General features: G+C 39.8%; 1 protein-coding gene across 1 annotated transcript in view; it reads right to left on the bottom strand.

The window, feature by feature from the left end:
• Nucleotides 1-25,704, bottom strand: part of ABCC4 (ATP-binding cassette, sub-family C (CFTR/MRP), member 4) — a 271,694-nt gene that overhangs the window by 22,092 nt on the left and 223,898 nt on the right. Inside the window, exons 26-28 of the mRNA XM_006879571.1 lie at nucleotides 15,942-16,031; nucleotides 7,110-7,282; nucleotides 5,843-5,948 (exon numbers count right to left, since the gene is read on the bottom strand). Coding sequence (XP_006879633.1) covers nucleotides 5,843-5,948; nucleotides 7,110-7,282; nucleotides 15,942-16,031 — 369 coding nt within the window. The remainder of the gene's footprint in view (nucleotides 1-5,842; nucleotides 5,949-7,109; nucleotides 7,283-15,941; nucleotides 16,032-25,704) is intronic.

Below are 25,704 nucleotides of genomic sequence, written 5' to 3'. Positions count from 1 at the left end.
GGCTGACTCTGAGAAGAATGGGAATCCCAGAACATTTAATCATGCTAATGCGAAACCTATACTTGGACCAAGAGGCAGTCGTCAGAACAGAGCAGGGTAACACTGCATGGTTCAAAATTGGGAAGGGTGTACGTCAGGGATGTGTCCTGTCTCCATACCTTTTCAAAACTTGAACTGCATTGCAATATTGATGTTCTTTAAAGTGAGAGACATTGTCAAGTAATTTAATCCAGAGATCAGTCACCACATTTGAAATGTCCATATATGTGTGTGTTTAGTGTTATTTGTTTGTTTCTTTTAAATCACCAAATCCTTTTTTTAAAGCTACTTTTTATTTGTGCCTCCTATTTATCAAGCTGATGTTAGAAGCAGCAGTCATCCAGCCACAGAGGGAGTTAAAGTTAACTAACCAGAACAGTAGAAATCATTATACATGCCTTGACAACAAAGGAAAAGGCCTATTGGCTTTTCCTCCACTATATACAGATTGGAGACAGATGAATATTTGCCAAATGAAAAAAAAAAAAAAGAAAAAGAATGCTAGTTAGGAAAGACGGAACTTTTCCAGCTTCTCAAAAGCCATGGAGAGTAGAAACCAAAACTAACAGGGAAACAAAAAACCTTGAAAGTGTCACTTTCTAATTGTTCTATGCAGGGGTTGAGATTTGACTCAAAGTGGAAAGTATCAATGGGTTTTTTAAGTCTTCACATCTGGAAAGAGATAACTTTCAATTTGATCTTTTGGATATTGGAGAAAGCTGCTAGTAAATTTAACCCCTGCCTAAAGAAAACATAATTTCATTTGGGAGCAAATACTTTAATGCCTTGAAAAGTAGCACTGTAATAGCCTATGATAATTAGTTGTAAAATAACCTTTGTCCCTTTCAAACTACGCAAATTATTAAACAAGTGTAAATTAGGATTCAACTAAAGATAGTTGATTATACTGCAATCAGATGGCATTCACAAACTTAACTGGGGCATATACAAATAAAATCTATTAGTCTAAGAGTTTTGTATGCTAACAAAACACATAATTTAGCTACCTATTCTAAAAATGTTGAATATATTAATATTGTATAATAGGACTGGGAAGACTGACTCCTTTTTTGAAGAGCGAGATTAAGGATTTTTATAATTATTTTTCATCAGAGTTTAATATTTTTGTCAAATTTTTAGGTATTTAATTTGTAAAACAGTTTGCTTTGTACTGGCATACAGAAAATAGGGTATCGATTTTAAACTTTTTGAAGCCAAGTGATCAAGGACATTTGTAATAAAAGTCAATGGATCTATAAAAAAATAGTTATGATGAAAAATAGTTATGATGTGTTCTGTGAAATAGGATGTTATGTGGTTTGGATGGCATATGAACCTCTCTGCTGAGGTGCAGGGCTCCTGGACACACTGGCCGGGGGGCAAATGTATCACAAGTGACCTGGGAAGCTCCAGCTGAAGATGCCTCAAGTGTTTGGCTGGGTCTCACCTAAATGTCACCTTCTCTGCTAAGCGAGCTACCAGGAGGACCAGCTTGCATGTGACAGTGTGACCAGGGAGGAGATAGTGCCAAGGGAGGTGATGACAGCTGGGCCAAGGCTGGGGTGCTGGAATGCATATCTTTCCTCTGGTGCCTTATGGGGCTACATGAGGAAATGCATAAACTGTCCCCATTTAGTCATGGGAGCCAGCAGTACTACGTTGGGCGTTTGGGCCTAGACCTCCTACTCAGACACCTGGGTACCCTGGTCCATGAGATGGAGACCTCAGGCAACACCTGTTGTCTGGGGTGGTCAAAGTTTGGCACTGTGTGCAGGGCAGACATGAGTTGGGGTCAACTCCCACCTGGGATCCTCATACTTATTTTACAATAACAGTTTTACATAGTACTTGTCCTTATGGGACTGAGTTAGTTCACTCAGCATTGTTCTCCAGTCCCTCTCAAGTTAGGTAGTAATTTATAAAATCATTGCTCTGCATGCTTCATAGTATGAATGTACCATCATTTCTCAATCCATTCGATTGTAGTTGGATATAAGGGCTGTTTCCATGTTCCTGCAAAGGTGAATGACGCTGCTATGAACACTGGTGTACAAGTCTCCGTTTGTGCCTCAGTTCTCACAGCACTGGTCTGTGTGTTGCTGTACAGAGGTAACTCATGTTGCTGTGATGCTGAACACTGTGACAGTGATGTGCCAATCGTGGTAATGGGCACCCATGGTGGACAGTGTTGGCTGGAGCTTCCTGACTAAATCAAACCTGGAAGCAGGAGCGGCATCCACTTCCGAAATGGCTTGCCTCTGGAAACTCTATGTATGAACAGTGCTCAGGCCGTTCGTTCATACGGTCGCTATAAGTTGTCTACGACTCGATGGCACCAAACAACAAAAAAAACAACATATTCCAAGCAGTGGAACAGCTGGGTCATATGGAATTTCTCTGTTGCTGAATCATTCTTGTGCATACCACAAACAAGTCTATTTTTCCCTCTGGAAAACTCTTAATAGAAAAGAATCTGAGGGTTATAAAGCTGTAAGACAGCCTATAAGCAGAGGAGCTAAAATCTGTTTCCTAGATCTGATTTTGGCTGTCCGTAATTCACCTTCAAGGAATTCCCTGAGTTGAATTCCAGTGAGATGGTGAAAATACTGGACGGGTAGTGATGATATTACTGGCTGGTTGCAGAGAGACTTCTTCAAGGTTTCCTCAGCATCCCAGGGAGAATCCAGAGTATGGCAGGGACTGTGTTGTGTGGAGCGAAGAGGAAAGAGCTGTGGTATTGGCTGAGAGGAAAGCAGGTCACAAGAACCTAGGTAATCCTAAAGACAACAGAGGAACAGCTGTCTTTACTGAAGAGATAGTGGTGAGTATTAGGGGAAAGAGGAGTTCTAATTTGTCTGTCTTGCTCCACTGTTTTGTGGCAACGGTGCAAACGAGGCAGATTAGAATTAGCTGTCATAAAGACTCTGCCATGTTTAATAAAGTTAAAATTGAGAGAACATCTTTATAAAATAGAATTCTAAGTCTAACACATTAATGGTGCTTAATGAACCCAAACTGAGCAAATCCCTTTGGAGAACCAACACATAAACAAAGCTCTTAATTAGGTCACAGTCGTTTCCCAACAAGGCTTTTGTTTGATTTACTTACAGTAAACAAAACCATACCCATCCGTCTTTGTGGAGAAGTATTCACCAGTGCAACAGAATGTAATTATTACACCTTAAGCACTTGCAATTACATGACTTTATGAGGACAATATTGTTGGTGATGCCTCTTGTTCAGTAGCATCTGCCACTTCTCCAGGCCTCTCCCTGGGCCTGGCTGCCGACCTTCAGCAGTATTAGGTTATGCACTGACTGGTCTTTATGTCCTTAAAGCTTTCAAATATCACTTAAGACAAACCCAGTTGCTGGCAAGTCAACACTGCCTTACAATGGTCCTAAAGGACAGAGGAGAACTGCCCTCTGCGATTTCCAGGCTGAAAACCTTTACAGCAAATCTTTACATAGGCTGACTGCCACATCTTTCTTCACACACCAGGTGGTGAGTTCGAACCACCAGTCTTGTAGTTAGCAAGCACTGCATTACTAAGGCTCTTTTAAAAATCACTTAACACACAAAAAAAATCAGGTGTTATCTAGAAATAGGCATTTCTAAAGCAAGCAGGGGCAAAAATCTCTTTATGGGGTGGAATGATATATATTGCACTGAAACAGATAAGGGGGAGAACTGTTTAAAAGGACTATATGAATGGTTATTCTTGTCATTACAGAAGTCCAGAGTGAAGGCTGCACAGTGGAGTGGACTTGGTGTGTGTGTGGGGGGATTGCATAACAATAAGAGTTTTTCTTTTTCTTTTCAAAGGAGAAGAGTGATTTGGTGGGGGGGCGGAGTGGGCAGGGAGAAAAGTGCAACAATGAATGACTGGAAACCCTTAAGTCTCTGTAAACTTTCATTAATAAAATAAAACACAATAAAATTAAAAAACCCCCAAACAAAAAAAACAATAATCAAATAAAAAACAATAGGTCATAAAAAACAAACAAACTAAAAAAAATCTCTTTACTCATAAGGACACTGAGAGTTTTTCCAACTAGATGTTACATAACAACCAAGTGCCCACAGGGAGCTCTGGTGGTCTAGTGAAGAAAGAGTTGTGCTGCCAACCCTAAGTCAGGTAGTTTGAACCCACCAGCAATCGTCTCCCTCCCGCCTCTGGAAAAGCTGCCAGAGGGGCAGCTATGACCTGGTTCTAAATCGGTAAATAATTTTAAGATCCACTCATTATTATCACCTCACTGGGGACTTACAAGAACCTTTCATTGCGTTTCTGGGGCAGTAAATCTTTTCAGGAGGAGATTGTACATCTTTATCCCTGCTATAGGATTTGAACTGCTGACATTCTTGTTATCAGTCAAGTCCATAACCACCAAGCGCCCCCAAGAACTCCTTTTAGTTAAGTGGTACATAGTTTAAAGGAAGTTGCTCGATGCTATCATACCAAGAAAACAAACATAAATTTACATTGCAAACAAATATTTTATATTGGAAGGGGCACCAGAGATCAAGCCGACTCTCTGGGGACAGCAAGTGCCCAGCTGGTACACTGTGTGCACTGTGGTGTGGGATGCCCAGCAGGGTCTCTATGAGCCATGCTCACAAGGCAACCGGTCAGGTTCAGCCAACAGGCAGCACAAGGCAGAGGAGTGAGGATGTGATGAGCAGTGAATGCAGTTCACGTCTATATTCTGTTCCTGACGTGGGTCTGCCCAGGCTGGGGCTCTGTGCTGCAGCCGCCTCTGTCTTCTAGCCCATCAGAACCAGTCACATCTGACTCCCTCATGCGCATCACCAGCAGCTGCACAGAGCCCCCCTCGGGGTTCAGGCCCAAGCTCTTTGACTCCTCTTCCTCCGTTTCACAGCTCACTGTTCTCCTTAGCTCTTTCTGCGCTGCGACTCTATGAAACAGATCTTTACATTAAATCATCTTGGCTGAAATCGGTTCCGTTTTTCTGACCAAGTCCTTCCTGAAAATGATTTGTGGTGAATCTTCCAATTTCCTCCCTTCTGACAACACATCCCAAGAACCTTCCCGCAGCTGACACACTGCAGGCTGTTATCACACGCTCTCCTCCTGGTGGCTTAAATGAGGCTAATTGTTTAATTAAGGAAATGCAAAATGCCGAGACAATGGGCATCTGGAGGAAGTGGGGGGAGGGAATGAGGATCTCCCACCCTCTGAAGGATCACCTTCTCAGATGCTACTTATGCTGGACTTGGACTACTTTCAGGGCTGGTCATCTCAAAAAAAAATGACAATTGCAATAAACTTTTAATTGCATTTTAAAAGCAAAGAGATGTAACAGAGACGTTATTTAAGAGAGCTGAACGCATAGTTAAGGACTCGAGTTACTGTCAGGAGTAAAAGAGAAACCAACAGGAATTTCATTTACTGGGGATTTGTAGGGAGGTTTATGAGAAAGGATTAAGCATTTGTTAGCTTAAGCAGCCTTCACTTTGTTAAAACACTCAGTAAACATAAAATTTGTCACCAAATAAATTAATTTCCCGCTTATATTTAGGGAACTCAAGCTACTTTGCCTCACGGAGAGGACAGAACTGATATTTTCAAGTCAAAAGTGCTCAGTTCAACTGAACAAATAATTGACAACAGACATCAAGCCACTAAAGGCAGCAGTTGTTGTTTCCTGTTGATAATTGTCCAGATTTCACCTAATGATTGAGGGAGAAGTAAAATGAAAGAGATTAAACAGCAAGAAAGAAAAATTGAGTCTGAACGTATGAGCACGCCTAAGCCAGAGAAGCCCAGAGAAGCCCTTACCATGATCTTGTCACTGTCGATAATGGTGTTCAAGCGGTGAGCGATGGTGAGCACGGTGCAATGGGCAAATTCCTCACGGATCTTTTTTTGGATCAACTCATCAGTTCTGGAATCAAACCAGGGGAACTCAGGTTAGTACACTTGTTGTTGTTATGTGCCGTCAAGTCGCTTGCGACTCATAGCGACCCTGTGTACAACAGCCCTAAACTCTGCTCTGTCTTGTGCCAATCGCACTGTCTCTGACACTCCCATCCCGATTATCCCAGTCACTGAATCAATCCACCTCATAGAGGGCCTTCCCCTCCTGTGCTGTCCCTCTACTCTACCCAGCATGATGTCCCTCTCCAAGGACCGGTCTCTCCTCACAACATGTCCAAAGTATGTTAGATGGAGCCTCAGAATCCTTGCCTCCAAGGAGCAGCCCCATTTGACCCTTTCCAGGATGAATCTGTTTGTTTTCCTAGCAGTCTATGGTACCCTCAATACTCTTCTCCAACACCACAGCTCAAAGGCATCAATTCTCCTTCTATCCTCCTTAGTCACTGTCCAACTCTGATGCATAACAAGTGATAGCAAAGACCATGGTACACTAGAGAGTCAAAAACCAAATTAAGACCTAAAAGTAGATATAATATTTTAAGAATGAAAAAGTTTTTCTTTTTCTTTTCAAGGAGAAGAGTGATTTGCGGGGTGGTGGGTGGGCAGGGAGAAAAGTGCAACAATGAATGACTGGAAATCCTTAGTCCCTGTAAATTTTCATTAAAATTAATAAATTTAAAAAATTAATAAATTTAAAAAAAGACAAATACAACAACAACAAAAATTTACAGCCATGGAAACCCAGGGAAGGGTAGCCAGAAGTTGGAATCCATTTTTACAAAATATCTTTTGTGATCCTCTACACTAATATACTGCTGATGCTCAAAAGTAATAAAATAATAATTAAAAGATAAAAACAGAATGCTTTTGAAAAGCCAATACTTTGAGATAAAAAGTGTAAAGAAAGTCTACTTAGAAATTTTACCCAATTCTCAATTGAGTTGGAAATGACTTTTTCCCCACCTCGAAACTACACAAAACCACCAGGAGAGAAAATCAGTAATCTGGTCCTTTTAATCAAGGCCAATACAATACAATCTCAATATGTTCTATCTTCTCTGTTTTCTAGATTAATACTCTTTAGAAACATTTCTAAGCACCATTAAATGTTTCCTATTTGCCACATTGAAATTCCCGCTTCAATGTCACAAAGACCCCGACTCTGTACCTGGGATCCACATTGGCTGTGGCTTCATCAATTATCAATATCCGATTTTTCTTGAGAATAGCTCTGGCAAGACACACCAACTGTCTCTGTCCAACGCTAAAATTGGATCCTGATTCTGCCAGTTCAGTGTCCATTTTCGCAGGTAGATCTTCTATGGCTTCTTTAAGTTGTACCTATAGACGGAGCAAGGAGAGTCACAACTTGCTAAACCAACGTTTACTGACGCAGGCAGGCCTCCGAGCCGTCCCAGCTCTGAGGTATTATCAGCTTCCTTTGGGGAGACGTGACTCGTGTGTACAATTCCGAGCACTGCACCTAATTCATGTTCATGAGAAAAGGGGCACGGCCAGCTTAGGACAGAGACAGGCTTAAGAGAAAAACGTCACGGGAACCAAGATGTGTCCTTGTTGCCTTCAGGAAGCACAAGTCATTCTCCTTGGACGACAGGCCAACGTTATCTGTGCTCGTTTCATTATGAAGCATGCTGCTGTGTCCCGTAGAGTCAGAACCGACCCACCGCAGACCCACTGGCGGTTTTCAGAGCCAGTTACTCGCACGGGAGGAGACTGACCATCCTTTCCCTGCAGAGTGGCCAGTGGCCTCGAACTGCGTGCTTTTGGGATAAAGAGGTAAGTTTTTTTGAAAAAATTTAGTCAGGAACTTTAAGAATTGACAGAGACAAAAAAAGCAGAGCAGTGGTCGTCTGGAATCAGAGGATGAACTGAGAACAGAGTGGGGGAACTCAGAGATAAGAGAAATGCTCTAAAACCAGATTGTGCTGAAGACTGTACAATTCCACAACTTTACTAAAACTACGGAAATTTACACTCACCATGGATTAATTTCCTAGTGTTTACATTCTACCTCAATAGAAGGCTTTCATGTTGCTTGTGTTTTGGTTTTTTGTTTTGTTTTTAAACAAATCAACAACAAAAACCCCAAAGAGCTCAGTTCTCTTCATCACCTAAGTCCCATTTCTACCGGATGACGTCCACCAAGACCCCTGCCTCACATTGTGACACTGGGGAGCTGAAGTCTCTCAGTTATGAACCCATTTCTCCCAATCTCTGCAAAAAACTGAAAATAATCCTTATGGTTGGGCCCCGTTTCCCAAAGTACTTTTGACACAAGAACAATTACACCAGAGAGAAAAGGAAAAATGAAATTTCCTGAGGAAGTGTGGTCCTCCAGAGAGAGAATGTGGCTATCATCCTGCCCTGTAGGTAGGTTTTCGTAAACTGAAAAGGCTAAATGCTATTTTAAACAGTGGCAAACTCTATATTAATAAGCTAGGAGCATATTTTGGGAATGGTTACATCCAAAACACAAATGAGAAGGGCCAGCCAAGTGCGTTTACTTCAATCTCATAAAATGTCTGGCAGTGGATGAAAAATTATAAAAACATCGGCACAGCGGAGCATCTTACTGACCCCAGGCTGTGAGGACAAACGGTGTTTATCGTCTACCTTCATAAAATTGTAGTTGTAAGCAGGAGGGAAACCTCTTAACTGCCAGAGGTGACCACAGACTATGCTGGATGGCGGTTCAGTTCAATGGCTATTTGTTTTGGAGAAGTCTGAGAGAACAGAGCCAAATCCATCTATACTTAAGAACCACAGAAGAAGAACAAAGAGCTCATCAAATTAAGAAATCAACAGGTTGATGAATAATGGACAATAAGCTGTCACATGAAATTACAGTGTCAACCACAGAAAACCGAAGATAAACACCGGCAAAATGTGCCGCAAGATGATGAAGCATTTCAATGAATGTGAGTTCCTGACTTGCGCTCATTAGGGCAACTCAGTGTATTAAAAAAACGTCAACTCTGAGTTAGGATTCTAACCACGTGCCTTGGGACTGGCAGTGCAACTCCTTTCCACGAAGCCACACGAGCTCTCTTTAAGTGGGGATTAAATGTGGGGCTGGTGTTTAGCATTCACACAAAGACCAGGTAGGAGGTTCCCCAAAACCAGAGCAAGATCTGGATTGCTGCACCAACAATTATAGCACAGAACATACCACGCAGGCCAAGTTTCTTCATTCTAAGGAAGAGGGCTGCCTGTGGCTTTAGCTTGTGAAAGATTCACAAGTCTCAACTCCAGATGATGAAGGATTAACAAACATGAAAGTCACAATGCTGTTACCAGCTCCTGTCAAGTATGGAAATTCCTATGTGTGTAGAGCTGAGGGTCAGAGTGGAGGGTATCGTACTATTCCTTCAACTGCCACAAGATATGAAACTTTCAAAAGACCAAAATGAAGGGATGAGGAGGCCTGAAGCCAGATAGTCTGGAATTGAAATCGGTCCAGATCTGCCACCCTAAACGTTCCTGAACTTTCTCTATCTCGGCTTTCTAGCCTGTGAAGGAAAGGAGAATGATAAAGGTGTCTAATCCCCCAGTAGTGGGGATATACCAAAAGCATAAAGAAAGGAGTCCTGAGTGCTTAACCATTTCGTCACCCGGACTTCCGTTATCCTTGCTAACCCACCAGAAGCTCGAATGAGAAAAACAACCTGGCAGTTTGCTTCTGTAAAAATAAACCTTGGAAACTGCATGGCAGATCTACTCTGATGTGCTGGGGCATTAGGAGTTACTAGTGCTGAATTTAAAACAATGGGCTTTTTGTTTATGCTTGTTTTATACACAAAGAACTTGATACAAAGTAAGAGATCAATAGATACAGCCTATCACCAATAATATTATAGCCAAACTCTGTTCATCTTCTGCTTCTATTTTCTTGATTGCATTTATACTTGGACCAAGAAGCAGCCCTCAGAACAAAGCAAGGCAACACTGCATGGTTTAAAATTAGGGAAGGAGTGTGTCAGGGATGCGTCCCATCTCCATACCTTTTCAATCTGTAGGCTGAATAGATCATTTGGGAGGCTGGGCTTTAAGCAGAGGAGCATAGCAACAGGATTGGAGGAAGACTCAACAACAACCTGCGATATGCAGATGATATAACCTTGCTTGCCAAAACTGAAGAGGATGTGAAGCATTTGCTGCAGAAGGTGAAGGACTGTATTATTCAATATAGAATGAAGCTCAACGTCAAGAAGGCAAAGACTCTCACCACTGGGTCAACTGGCAGCACATGACAGATGGAGAAGAGACTGATGTTAACAATTTCAGCTTGCTCAGCTCCACAGTCAACACCCTTGGCACCAATAGTTGGTAAATCAAAAGATGAATTGCACTGGGAAAGTCTGTTTCCGGGGACTGCTTCAGAGTGCTGAGGAGCAATGATGTCACTCTAAAGACAAAGGTGCACCTGATTCAGGCCATGGTCTTCACAATTACATATTATGCATCAGAGCTGCACAATGACTAAGGATGAAAGAAGAATTGATGCCTTTGAGTTGTGGTGCTGAAGAAGAGTCTTTTTTTTTTAAATTATTTTTTTTGTGTGTGCATGTACTGTCAAATCAGATCTGACTGGTACAGGAGATTGTCCCTCCTTCCCCGGCAGATCATCTGGTGGGTTCGAACAGTGCACATCTGGGATTGTAGTTGCTGTTCCTTGCCACTAGGCCACCAGAGCTCCCCTGAAGAAGAGTCTTGAACCACGGTCCAGCAGGAGAACAAATAGGTCTGTCTTGGAGAGGGTGAAACCAAGTTTCTCCTTGGAGGCAAGGCTTCTGAAGTTCATGTACTTTTGAGCACATGCCCAGAAGAGACTAGTCCTTGGAGAAGGACATCATACTAGGAAGGGTAGAGGGACAGCAGAGGAGAGGAAGACCCTGGATAAGATGGATTGATACAGGGGTAATGGGGGTTAGGTGTATCGGAGTCAGTGAGACTGGATCAGGACAGGGCAGGCTTCAAGAGCTGTTGGACACAGAGTGGCTATGAGTCACAGGCGACTCAACAGCATATAACAAAAACAACTAGGATCTTACAATATGTTATATAATCATTTGCTTATTTTCTATCTCCCATCCTATAATGTAAGATCCAAGAAGGGTTCGGGCTCTGTGTCTGGTATAAATTGCTGCAGCATCAGTACTTAGAACAAGCGCTATGTAGACAGCTCTCAACAAGTATACGTTGAAAGCATAAATGAAACCACAAATGTGACTGTCTCTATAAATTGAAAAAGAAATCAATGCATAACTTACATGAAACACCATTTTTTTAAATTAATGTTGTAATCAAAGAACTCTACCACTTATAAAAACGACTTGGTTCTATGATTCCGTAAGATTATATTTTAAAATGTGCAAAATACTTAAAAATTGTCTAATTTCAGGAAAACAGATTGAATAAAAGTATTCACAACCATATTTTCAGTACAAAGCATTTCTAACAGAAAAGCAAGAAATTTCTGACCAAAAAAAGAACAAATGGATATGTCTTGGAGAAAATACAGCCAGAGTGCTCCTTTGAGACAAAGATGACAGCTTCAACTCAAATGCTTCGAGCATGTTGTTAGGAGAGGCTATTCATTAGAGGGGCATCATACTTGGACAGGTGGAGGGTCAGCAAAAGAGAGAAAGACCAGATGGACTGAAAAACAGTGACTGCTGTAATGCACTGAAGCATGTCAGAAATGATCACGATGGCATAGGACAGAATTCAGATACACGAAGTCCTTTTCTAAGGAAAAAACTTGTCCGAACACCATTCCTAAGGTATGAGAAACAAACCTTTGTCATCTTTGCCTCTGAGGCTGCACTTTTTCAAGATACATCTGTTTGTTCTTTCGGAATTCATGGGATATTCAGTACTCTTCTCCAACACCACAGCTCAAAGGCTGAATCAGGTGTACCTTAGTTCTCACATGCCATCACTGCTCCTTAGTAATTTGGACAGGGCCCCTTCTTCAGACTTTCCCAAAGCAATACAGCTCCTGATCTGCTGGTATCAGGATGTTAATTGTGGGTCAAAATAAGATGAAGTTGTTGGTGATTTTTGCAATGATGCTGCCTATTGGTTCAGAGGTAAGAATTTTTGTTTTCTTGATTTTGAGATGTAGTCTATATTGGAGGCTTTAGTCTTTGAATGTGCAGCAAGAGATTCAAGTTCCCCTCACTTCCAGCAAGCAAGGTTGTGTCATCTCCATATGGTAGATTGTTGATGAGTATTCCACTGATTCTGATGCCACATTCTCCTTCATAGAGTCCAGCTTCCTGAATGATCTGCTTAGCATATCGATTAAATAGGTATGGAGATATGATACAAGCCTGACACACACCCTTCTTAATTTTAAACCATGCAGTGTTCCCTTGCTCTGTTCACACACAGATTCTTGGTCTAGGAATAGGTTTTGCAAGAGCACAATCAAATGTTCGGGAATTCCCAACTCTTCTCAAAGTTAGCCATAATTTGTGATGATCGACACAGTCAAATGCCTTTACATAGTTAATAAAATACAAACACACATTTTTTTTCTGGTATACTGTGATTTCAGCCATGGTCCATCTGACATCAGCAATGATATTCCTGAGGCTGTGGCCTCTTTTAAACCCAGTTTGAACTTCTGGCAGTTCTCGGCCAATTCTGTCATGCTGTTGGAACTTGTGAGACGCATAATTTCAATCATCATAGACGCCTTCATGGAGCCTCTTGTGGGCACTGGACCTGCTGAGTGCCAAGACCCCACACAGGGGATCCACACTGAGTGTCATGTTATTTCCACAGTTTACAAACATCTTTACTTTTAGAATAAAAACATCTTCGCTTTTAGAATAAAAGGGAAAGGCTGACAGGACGTGAGGAAAATAACAAGAGATGTTAAAAAGCAAGCAAGAGCAAATCAAGGAGTGGGAAAGAGCTCTTCCTAGAACAAAGGAGACAGTAAATAAAGTTTAAAGAGGATGCTCACATGGTCTAAGCGACATGGACATATGGTGCATCATGGAAGTAGTGGCCATGTTTCCTGATAGATATATAGCTAAATTCAGACATCTATGTTTTGATTTGCTGTATAATGAGACACAGTTGTTTTCTAATAGAAATACTATCAGTGTTGAACCCAACTGGATGACCTCTTCTCAAATCTGACTTGACACACTGTACTTAGTATATGTATCTCAATATAGTATTTATGCTGCTTATTACCTCTACATACCCCAATATACTAAGGGAAAGGGAAATCTGTAAACATACGGCAGATCCAGTTTTAGAATTGTATTTTTCATTCACATTCTGCTTCATATGATTGTTTTCATACATTGCGTCTTATAAAACGAATCACCACTGATTTATGCCTACTGTCTTCTCTCATCTGCCGAGATCTCGTGGCACGTCACTGACAGGCTTCTTCATCTACAGTCAATACCATCCCTACATTTACAGAGAGCTATTTTTGCTTCGTAGCTATCCCAGATGCCCTAATTCCAAATGAAGTTTCTTCCGTTCACTTTTTTAAGGATTAGTAGTAACTTTGAGTATATTTTAGAAAGAACTGAGATGGAAAACACTGATAGGCCCACCTGTTTTTGTCTTTTTTTTTTTTAATAGAGATTTTAATGAAAATTTATAGAGAACTTGGATTTCCATTCATTCATTGTTACACATTTTCACTGCTATCTCTGAACTACTCACTCAGGGAGGTACAAACAAGAGGACCTTTCAAAAGAAACATTGGGAGCTCTGGTGGCCTAGTGGCAAGAAGTCGCACTGCAATCGCAGAAGTACGTGGTTTGAATCCACCAGATGCTCTGCTGGAGAAGGAGGGGCAATCTCCTCCTGTACCAGTCAGATCTGATTTGACGGTACACACAGAAAAAATAATAAAATCAAATTTAAAAAAAAATAAACATCATCCATTTGTCGAAGAAGACTGTGAACTCTGAAATAACTGCACGTCAAAAGGAGGAAAGTGAAAGCAAAATAAAACAAAGCAAAACATCATTTCTCTTTTATTTGAAGTTGTTAAAGAATGCAAAGCAAAAAAAGCAGTGTTCTCTTAAAGAATCTCAATTCCTCCCTATGAATTGGACTCCCATTTCCGAAGTGGCATCATCTGTAAATCAAATTTAGTTAGGCTTTCCGGTCTACGTAGAAGGGGCTGCCATGAGAAGAGGGCTACTATTAAGTGCCAAAGAGCAGATTATGGAATGCTGGTAGTTTGGGGATACAACGGAACTGGCAGATGGGCCAATATAACAGGTAAAATCCAGAGGAACTAGACTAGCACTGAACTTAGAGGTAGAGTTCTTTGTATGGCTTCACCCCAGATAAAACATAAGATACTCATATCTGAACATGAGTATTCATATTTTATTTTCATTTACATAAAGTAACAAGTACTTTAAACATAAGTAAATAAAAGTATATTACCTACCATTCCACAACCTCATTAGTTTTAGAATTCTAAGGGGGCTATACCATTTTTTATTTTTATCTTAGCCACTAGAGATGAGATACGGGGAAGTTACAGACAAGTCCTAAGAGACTCGTTGACAGGACTGTCTCTGAATAGTCTATGGAAAAATACATTTCTATAGAGTAATTTTTCTGAGTGTTGATGCTTTCTTAAGCTCTGAGACTAAAAGAAAAAGAGTGGCCAGTCACTCCTGGTCCCTGAAGGTGTGCCACGATTTTACTACTCCCTTTACCACGTGAGCTCCGGGGCAGGGGATCACCACGTGAAGGGTAACTGGTCTCCCTCAGAATCTCCCTGGAGAAGGACTCATAATCACTACCTAAGGAAAAGATAGTGTACCAGTCAATCCAGCACAGGAAACAAAATCCCCCAAGTCGCTGCAAAGCAAGGTGGACGTGTGAAGACCAAGATCTGACACTCCTCTCAGAAAACAAGAATTCAAGGCAGCAAATTGACAGTCCTCCAATTCCGATGCTCACAGTTAAAGCTCATCATATATAAACGAAAGGCTTCAGTGCTAACCCTGGACAGGGGGTTCACTAAGTGACAAACACACCTATTCAAAACCACCCGAATGAGGAGTCACTGCTGAGACGGGGGAGGTTTTTTGGTTAAAAAAAAAAAAGGAGTAAGCCACACTCCTGGGAAGGAAGAGGTCAACGAGCCATTGGTATTCATTCAAAACTTTAGTATAACTACACCACTGAACTAGGTCCGAGGAGCGACTAGAAGTCTAAAATATGGTTTCTATCAGTAAGTGGTTTAGAATTAATTTGCAGAACCAGGAGGAGTAAACAATGTAATTAGTGTTAAAATATATAAACCAACAGCCCTTTAAGAGTCAAAATCCTTCTCACTCAAAGAAGTGGTCAAGCAAGAGAGTATCTCTGAGAAGCACACGTAGCCGTATCAAAGGCAAGCAAAACTGTCAAGGTTCTGTTACCTGCTCCGTGTTCTGCTGCCTTAAAAATTACATGTTTGCCAATACACTATGCATAATTATATTCCAAGTATGTAATTTACATTTATAAACACTTCTGCATAAAACTTCAAAGTGTTTCCTACGCATGATCTCACTGATCTTTTGGGTAGTAATGAAAAACGATTACAGTCTCTGCTTAATAGAAGCTCCCTCGGAAGAGAGCAGTAAAGTGAATTCTGCAGGATAACTAGTCACTCGCAGAATCTGAACCCGTAAGAAAACCGAACCCATACACTCCAAGTTTAACGCTCTGCTGATGACAATAACATCATGCATCTAATTGTTTCAGAATTCCAGAAAGAAAGGGAAAAAAAAAGGAAAACTGAGTCATTTTCTTGTTGGTTTTGAAAAGCATCAGTATGTCCATTTTAAGTACATTCATGTAAATCAATGTTTTCCTGGGTGGCAAAGTCAGCTCAACCAATAAACTCCCCTTAATTACCTGCAATGTTGTAAATGCACATACACATATACTGACGCTAACAAATTAAAGATAATTACATTCTAGAAATTACCTCTTTTAAAGCATTCCACAGTTCTTCATCCGTGTGTTCATTAAAAGGATCCAGGTTTTTTCTCATTGTTCCAGTGAATAACACAGGTTCCTAAATATTCCAAAATAGTGAATATTAATTACCATGGCACCTTTTCACGCCCATTCCCCAAACGCTACAGTTTGAAACAGAATCCAAATAAATCATTACTACCATCATTATTTTTAAGTTGCAAAGAGTTGGTCATGAAATAATTTCTCTACTACTTTTCTACCAAAGTCAGCTTTAAGCTACCCTCCAGGCCATGAAGGAGTAAAAAGAAGTATCAACTGGGTCATCTAAATGCACAACGAAGAAAGAACAAGAAAAGTGTGATTTTTTAAAAAATCTTCCTGGTAGTATTTGCTTACACAGAAAAAAAAGAGGATACTTATTATCTGAGGAACTTTGTTTCAAGAGAGCTATGCATGGGATGCTGGAATATACCAAAAGCAAGACTGTTTTCAAAGATTGTGCCTCAAAGACAAATTGTTATGTATGTTCACATTTGCACAGAAGAATCTGCGGGTGGCCCCAAAGGGTTTGCTCTTGATTACAGAACAGAGGTCCTGGCAATCTGCTTCCGAGAAGATTATGGTCAAGAAAACTCATGGAGCAATTCTGCTCCGTAACACTGAAGAGTAAACAAGGGTATTTTTTCGGCTGTGTCTGAGAGTGGTCTCACATGTACAAATGAGATGTCTTATTATTTGGGCTTACTGAGAAGTGCAGTAATGGACTGTGTGGCACCTTGATTCATAAAGGGACAACATCTGATTCTTCATGAGCTAATATCTGCATAATCTGCACCGTACGTCAAGAGTTACATGGCTTACAGAACCTTGGTAGTAACCACAGGGGCAGGATAACCTGAAATTTATTGTGAAGAGTGTCCTAAGAGGATTATTTAAATGGCTCATTTTACTCTTCTGCGGAAGGAGGCGCCAGCAAATATTCTTAAAGTATATGCCTTCTTCTGGACTCCAAAAAAATAATCTTGAACATAAGCATATGTACACCCTGTAAAAGTCGTCTTCTGAAAGGTGCTAGGTAGTTAGCCAGACAGTTAAAAGAAAAAGTTCATTAATGCACAACAATGAAGGTGACAGAACAGTGGAACAGACTGTTGGAACAGACTGCAGGTACTTCAGGATCCCCAAGGGAGCTCATCAGCCTTGAGTCTTCCCTGGCTTTGGAGGGGAAAACCTTGAGAAGTAAGATGAAGAAGGCAGACTTTGCTTTAGCCATGAAGAGAAATACCAGCAGCTTTTAGGATTCCCAAAGAACTGGATGTGGAAAACAAAAAAGTACATATTCGCTAAGCAAACCGCTGAATTAAAGACACTAAAATGGGCATGTGAACTGCAATAAGCTGTTAAATGTACAGAAGGCATATAAAATCATTAGTCAAATGGTATCAGAATTATTTCCAAATTGAACTGAAAAAGTACTAAGAGCCAAAGATAAGGTTAAAAGCTTAAGTATGGAACTCAAGACTGGTGTTTAACCAACCAGTGGCAGGGAATTCCTTTTCATGGGTATAATTATCATTTTACTTAGTTCAAGTGTTTCTCTGCAAATATCTATTCTATTCTTTGTAATTATCAACTCTAGGGTTCCGACAAGCAAGGTAAGTTCCCTTCTTTTAAGGCAGGGGGACAGAAACAGTGTGGCAGGTACCCATCATACTTCACTCTTCTGGTCCTCCTTCCACCTCACCATATATGTACTCCACTCACAGGCCCACACTGAGACTCACGGCTGGGTTTTAAGGAAAACAAGAAGCTGATTAAGGGCAAGTTAAGAAATCAGCTTTTAGTTCACTTGGTGGACTCTTTACTTGCATTAAAAGAAGACCATTTCCCTATCCACATTGTTAACTGCGTACACACGAGTTGGAACCAACTCATAGCTAGCCTTCCAGCAGGTTTTCAGAGGCAGTTAAAAATAGCATGGGTGGAGAATCTCCATCTTTCTTCAAAGGAGTGACTGTTGGATTCAAACCGTGTACTTTTGTATTGGCAACACAATTTCTTAGCACTAAGCCACCCACCCATAGTAACTTACATTTCCTGAATTAAAAAAAAAAAAAATCAGACATCTCTCTTACAACACAATTCTATCAAATAATAAGTCTGAGTTTTGATAAAGTATCTACTTAGGTTTTCAAAGTATAACCCAGAGAGATGTTCTCTTAAATTGTTGTTGTATGCTGTGAAGTAGGCACTGACTCACAGCTGACCCTCCAGTGGGTTTTCAAAGCAGTAAATTGTACAGGAGGACACTGCCCATTCTTCTATCACAAAGCAGGTAGTATATTCGAACTATGTGCCTTTGGAATTGCAGAACAGTTTCGTACCACTAAGCTACCAGAATTTATCTCCAAAAATTTGTTTTGCCTTTTAAAACAGACTTATCCGGGAGCTCTGGTGGCCTAGTGGCAAGACACTGCACTGCAATCCCAGAGGTACGCGGTTCAAATCCACCAGATGCTCTGCTGGAGGAGGGGGTAATCTCCTCCTGTACCAGTCAGATCTGATTTGACGGTACACGTAGAAATAATACAATAAAAATAAAAAAAAATAAAACAACAAAAAAACAGACTTATCTTCCTCTGTTACTGTGGGAACAGTGGTTTTCATAGTTCAAAAATACAGGCACAGAAACACACATTTGAACCAAATCACTTATTTCATAAACCAGGGATCTTTTCTCACTTGACTGTGACTTTCCACTCTGTCGGATATTCCTTGAAATGACAAATTCCCCAAAGATTTGGGGAACTAAATGATCTTCCATGTAGAATGTGAGCTGCATTTGTCTGAACCCCTGAAAAATCCTGTTGTTGCTCTGTTGTGATTCAATAAGTGCCTTAAATACTCTGCATTGAGGAAGTTTGGTTAATTATCACCAAATCATCATATCATAAAAAGGGAAAAAAGGGAGCTCTGGTGGCCTAGTGGCAAGCAGCTACAACTACAATCCCAGAGGCGCACGGTTCAAATCCACCAGATGCTCTGCCGAGGAAGGAGGGACAATCTCCTCCTGTACCAGTCAGATCTGATTTGATGGTACATTCACACACAGACACACACAAAAAAAAAAAAAAGGAAAAAAAAAGTATAAGAAATTCCTCTTGTAGGGATGACCACGGGCAAGAAATACTAAAGGAACTCTTTGCCACAGAAACACCCCAACAAAATAACAGCAATAAAGCCTTGCCTCTCAGTGATAACACTGAGTGTGAATGGTTTAAATGCACTAGCAAAGGCAAAAAGAGTAGCAGATTAGGGAAAACCCCACAAAACTCATCAATAGGTTGTTTACAAGAGACACACCTAACAGAAACAAATATTTAAGTCCAATAAGAATGGAGGGGGATATGCCAAGCAAATGGCAATCAGAAAAAAAAATCCGGTGTAGTAGTATTAATCTTTGATAAAAGAGATTTCAGAGTAAAAACCATCACAGGGGAAAAGGAAGGATACAGTATAATTGCTTAAAGGGTTAACAGAACAAGAAGACAGAAACGTAGTAACTATTTATGCACCAAATGATATAGCTACAAAATACACAAAGCAAGCATTAACAGAACTGAAAAAAGAAATAGACAACATCATGATAGCAGTAACAGACTTCAATACACCACTCTCAAAGAAAGATAACATGACCAGAAAGAAACTCAACAAAGATGCTGAATAATTAAACTATACAATTAACCAACTCAGTCTCACAGATATATAAGACTAGTGTAGCCTAAAAAAGCTCAGTATACATTCTACTCTAGCATGCACAGGAAATTCTCCAGAATATATTATATTTTATGTCATAAAGCAAAGCTCAATATATAACAAAACACTGAAATAAAGCAAAGCATCTTTTCAGACTACAATACTATAAAATTAGAAATCAACAGCAAAAGGATAAAGGAGAAAAATCCTATGCACCTGGAAGCTAAACATCACCCTGATTGAACATGAGTAGGTAATAGGAAAAAAAAGAAAAAGAAGAAGAAATTAAAAAGTTTCTTGAAACAAGGAAGAATGAAAAAAAATTATGAAAAACCTCTGTGATTCGGCAAAAGCAGTATGTAGAGGTCCATTTATAGCAATAATCAAGTTTATTACAAAAGAATGAACATCGACTATTTAACCCAACATATCTAACAAACAGAAAAAGAACATCAAGAAAGACTAACAACCTATAAAAGGAATTATGAAAATGATAGCAGAAATAAATGAAATAGAAAACAGAAAAATCTATTAACATGATCAAGAGTTTGTTCTTTGGAACGGTCAACAATATTGACAAACCACTGGCAAAGCTAATAAAGGAAAAGAAAGAAAAGATACAAATAATCCAAACAGGAAATGAAAGGAGCAACATCACAGCAGAAACAATTGAAATAAAAAGGCTAATAAAGGTATTTTATGAAAACTACACTCAAACAAATATGAAAATCTAAATGAAATGGATAAAGACTTAGGAACTTACAACTCACTCAAACTGACACAGAATGAAGCAGAACACCTTGAGAGACTCATCACAAAACAACAAACAGAATAGGTTATTAAAAACTTCCAAGCAAAGAAAGCCCTGGAGCAGATGGGTTTACTAGTGAATTTTACCAACTATTCAAAGAAGAGCCATCAACAATTCTCCATAAAGTATTTCAGAAAATATAAAAAGAATACTCCCAGTCTCATACTATGAAGCAAACATATTCCTGACAGTGTAAGGTCAGGTAAAGATACTACCAAATTAGAAAACTATAGTCTAAGATCTCTTATGAACATATATGCACAATCCTCAACAAAATCTTGGCCAATAGAATCCAACAGAATATCCAAAAATGTATTCATCATGGACAAGTGAGATTCGTAACAGGAATACAAGGATAGTTCAACATAAGAAAAACACTTAATGTAACCCATCACATTAACAAACCACAGAACAAGAACTACATGATCCTATCAATGGATGAAGAAAAGGCCTTTGACAAAATCCAATACTCCTTCCTGACTCAGTAAAATAGGAATATAGGGGAATTTCCTCAGCAAAGTGAAAAGAATATGCACAAAACTAAGAACCAACATGATTCTCAATGGAGAAAGATTAAAGATATTCCCCTTGAAAACAGGAACTTGGCAAAGATGTCCACTATCACCACTTCTATTCGATACTGTATGGGAAGTCTTAGCAAGAGCAGTAACACAAGAGAAGGAAACAAGAGAAGACATCTACATGCAGATTGATATGATAATATACACAGAAAACCCTAAAGATTCTGTCAGAAAACAGTTGGGCATTGTCAACTAACTCAACAAAGTAGCGAGTGCAAGAGCAACATAAAAAAATAAGTTGGACTTCTTGACAGTAAGAAAGAAAAAAAAACAGAAAAGGAAGTAAGAAAAGCAGTATCAGTTATAATAATCACAAGATGAAATACTTAGGAACAAATCTTAACTAGAGTTACAAAAGACATCTACAAAGAAAATTACAAAACATTACTGCAAGAAACATAAAGAGATCTAAAAATGGAAGAATATATATTATGTTCAAAGCTATTAAGACTCAATATTGTGAAAATGGCAATTGTACCAAAAGCCATCTACAAATTGAATGTAGTCCCAATACAGATACCAACATCATTTTTCAATGAGATGAAAAGACCATTTCAAATTTTGTCTGGGATGGAAAGACTCTAAATAAGCAAAGTACTACTGAAAAAGAAAAGCAAGGTAGGAGGCATCACACTCCCCGATCTTAATATTACAACACAGCTATAGTAATCAAACAACTAAATTAAAGGAGAACCCAGAAATCAATTCATCTACCTATAGTCAACTGATCTTTGACAAAGACATGAAATTGTTAAGTGTGGAGGTGACAGACAAATGGTGCTGGCAAAGTTAGAAATCCATCTGCAGAAGACTGAAGCAAGATCCACATCTGAGTCCATACTGAAAAACCAACTCAAGGTGGATCAGGGAGTAAAACCAAAAACTATTAAGGTCACCACAGGAACAACTCATGCACTCACTGCTGGCGGGAATATAAAATGGTACAACCACGATGGAAGGCACTTTCTCAATAAGCTGGAAATAAAAATACCATTTGACCCAGTTATCTCACTACTGCAAGTATAGCTTAAAGAAATCAGAGGTGAGAGACAAATAGATGTTTGTACATCCAGGTTTATAGTAGCTTTATTCACAACAGCAAAGAGATAGAAGCAGCCCAACTACCACAAAACTGTCAACAAATGAATGGTAAGGAAACCTGTGGTATATCCCACAATGGAATATTACGCAGCACTGAATAAACAATAAACTTGTAAAACACTACACAACAGGGGTGAGTCTAGACATTATGTTGAGTGAAATACCAGTCACAAAAGCACAAATACTACATTAGATTGCTGTTATGCAATTAAGATCAACATGGGGATGCAGAGAGCAGGAAAAGAGTGGATACATAATGAACCCTGCACTGGAACAGATGAAGGAAAGGACTGTCTGAAAGGAACATATCATTGGGCTTTATATGTACGAAAATTTGCAATGTGAAACAAGAAACGCATTACAAAGTGAACTGGAGGATAAGGAAGGGAACTGGAAGTAGGAAAGTGCATTGATGAAAGAATGAAAACCCAGCCTTTCTGGAAAGTATGTTAAAATCACAATTAAAAAAACTAAACAAACAAAAAAGAAAATATCAGGCAACTTCCATTCTTGCTATGTGCCACTGGAACCAATTTATAGTGGACCTTTCAGCCTGTTTTCAGAGGCAGTAAACTGCATGGGAGGAGACTGCCCCTTTTTCTCCCTCACAGAAGCTGATGGATTTGAACTACATGTCTTGGCAACACAATTCTTTACCCACAAGGACATCAGAGTACCCTAGCAGCCAACCACTCATGTTGAGTTAGCAATATTAGATAGAGGAAACCAGTTTAGTAAGAACGTTTTCCTTTGTCATGACTTACCAGGCATGTGCATTTTATATTGAGTACATTTTTCATCAAAACTTGTTGAATCTGGAGGATGATTTCATAGAACATTAGCTTACTGAAGCTGCGTGCCTCTTTGGAACCAGAAGACAATTTGTTAACAATGTATTTTAATATGACTATGTTTTATACCAAGTGTTCATTCTCATTTCTATTCTCAGGCACTTGCCAAACAAGAAACCATTATATAATCTCTTGAAGGTAATAAAAGTGTTCCCATATTGTAAGAGCAGATAAGCGTCAAATTAATTATCATTCCTGATAGATACTATTATTTACAGTACCTACCTCCATACGGTGACATTAATAAACAAATCTTACAAATAAGTGTTATAAAAATGTTTGCAGACAGCACACTTCAGTGAGGAGGTTTATGGTCATATACACAACCTCCACGTAAACAGACAGGAAATTTACTAGGTGAGGTGTATATTTTTTCCCCCCGAAGGCACACATTTAAACCTCATTTAATAAGAGTTTTATTTTAACCTCCACAGTTATCTGGCATGGGGCAGTTAGTGAAACAATGCTTCTATTCACTGTCATACTTTAAATGGAGCATTAATATCAAGCCTATTTTGCATTGCCATTTATACACTGAAAAAATTCTTTGTGTCATCCTCAGCAGCAATTTTTTTCCTTTCGTTACTAACATAATACAAGTTCATATTAGGTGTGTGACCCAAAAATGGCTATTGTGAATCAAAGCATTTAGTGCAGTAAACCGATAATCCCTGAACACAACTGCAAGACTGAAAACTACAGTCTTACTAGACCTTTTGTACACGCTCCTGGAAGACAAGCCTCTCATTATCTCAAAAAGAAATCCTACCCACTAACCTCCAGACACGAAAGTGACCTGAGACCAACACAAAAACGGTACAAGTGGTTACAAGTTTGCAAGATAAAGCAAAAACACTTTATCCTCAATGAGGTGGGGCATGGGACAGAGGGATTCCAAATGAGAACACTTCTTTCCTCTACTCAAATGAGGTTATTCTGCTATTTCTCCACACTATATTCATTTTCAAATCCAGAAGATCTTCTATGCACTGTGGTTCATCTCTCAGGTTAAAAAAAGAAAAAATCACCTGAAGTTGCTTTAAATCTTGGTGTAGCCTCTGAATGAACCGATCATCATCCATTTTCAGAAGAAAAGAACATTGTTTGCCCACAAAGGAAAAAGAATTTAAGTCCAGTGTAAAGTCGTCTTTAGATACAAAAAGGTCAGGAGCGGCAGGGAGCAGCTGCCCGGATTTTAATGAAGACTTCAGTGTGCAGAGACAAAGGGCAGAGCATTAGGCTGGGAGCCAATTGTATTCCTTTACTAGTAACAGCACACCCTTCTCTTTGAGTTTTGTTCTCAAAAAGAAAACAAAAAAAGCAAAGAAACCCAGGTAATAAAAAAAAAAAAGTCTTAAAGAGACATTGCCCGGTTAACAGCTTCATCCCACTCAAGACAACATAAGGAGTAGAAATAAAACAGAGGGATGGACTGTTTCTTTAAAACACCTATCTAGAGTTTTGTAGTTTTTTTTTTGTTTGTTTTTTTTTTTTTAATTTATTGGGAAAGTCTGCTGTCAGAGACCTCTCCAAAATACTGAAGAGCAATGATGTCAGTCTGGAGACTAAGGTGCGCCTGATACTGGCCATGGTCTTTGCAATTACTTGTTACACATCAGAGAGCTGGACAATAACTAAGATGATAGAAGGAGAGTTGATGCCTTTGAGTTGTGATACTGGAGAAGAGTACTGAATATACTATGGACTGCTAGGAGAAGAAATAAGTTCATCCTGGAGAGCGTGAAGCCAAGCTGCTCCTTGGAGGCAAAGATTCTGAAGCTTTGTCTGACCTACTGTGGTCATATTGTAAGGAGGGACCAGTCCTTGGAGAAGGACATCATGCTTGGGAGGGTGGAGGGACAGCGCAGGAGGAGAAGACCCTCTATGAGGTGGATTGATTCAGTGACTGGGGTAATGGGGGTAGGTGTGTTGGAGACAATAAGATTGGCAAGGGATAGAGCAGGGTTTAGGGCTGTTGTACATAGGGTGGCTAGGAGTCGCAGGAGACTTGACAGCACACAACAACAACAACAAGAAGTAAGATTCACTCATTGCCATTGAGTCAGAACCAACTCAAAGTTGACCTTCCCTTCCATTTCTGAGGCTGTAAATCTCCTGGAAGGAGAATGACCATTTTTCTCCCCCAGAGCCACTAGTGGATTAGAACCCCGAGAATCTTGGCACTTTGGTAGTTGTGTGAATGTACACACACACACACACACACACAGTCCTCTCATCTCTTGAATCATGATACAGAACACTGATCCTGACCTGCAAACACCACTGGCTGCTGGCACAAACAGTGAATTTTAATGGAATTACGACAACTGAAAACATTTCCTTTGTGCCAACAGTGTTGTTATGTGCTGTCTCAACAGTATTGATGGAATCATTCAATGCAAATGACCAAGTATGCACAAGCAAGCCTGGGCTTACTTTACCTGTTGGGCAACCTGCCCTTGGCCAGGGGAGATACAGGCCTGGCCCACCTAAGTTAATCAAGTCAACATATAGGAGGCACACAAATGCTTGACCAAAGGTTGGTGGTTTAATCTTACACAGAAGTTCTGTGGATGAAAAGACAAAACAATCTGCTTTCATAAAGAGTACAGTCTAACAAATGTCATGAGGCACTTGGACCTTGCCACATGGGCTGTCAAGAATCAAAAC

Source organism: Elephantulus edwardii, unplaced genomic scaffold (assembly GCF_000299155.1).
Source record: "Elephantulus edwardii isolate Elephantulus edwardi_28Jun2011 unplaced genomic scaffold, EleEdw1.0 scaffold00004, whole genome shotgun sequence".
Classification (NCBI taxonomy): Eukaryota; Metazoa; Chordata; class Mammalia; order Macroscelidea; family Macroscelididae; genus Elephantulus; species Elephantulus edwardii.
Note: the sequence above shows the minus strand (reverse complement) of the source record. Positions and strands in the feature narration are given on the sequence as shown.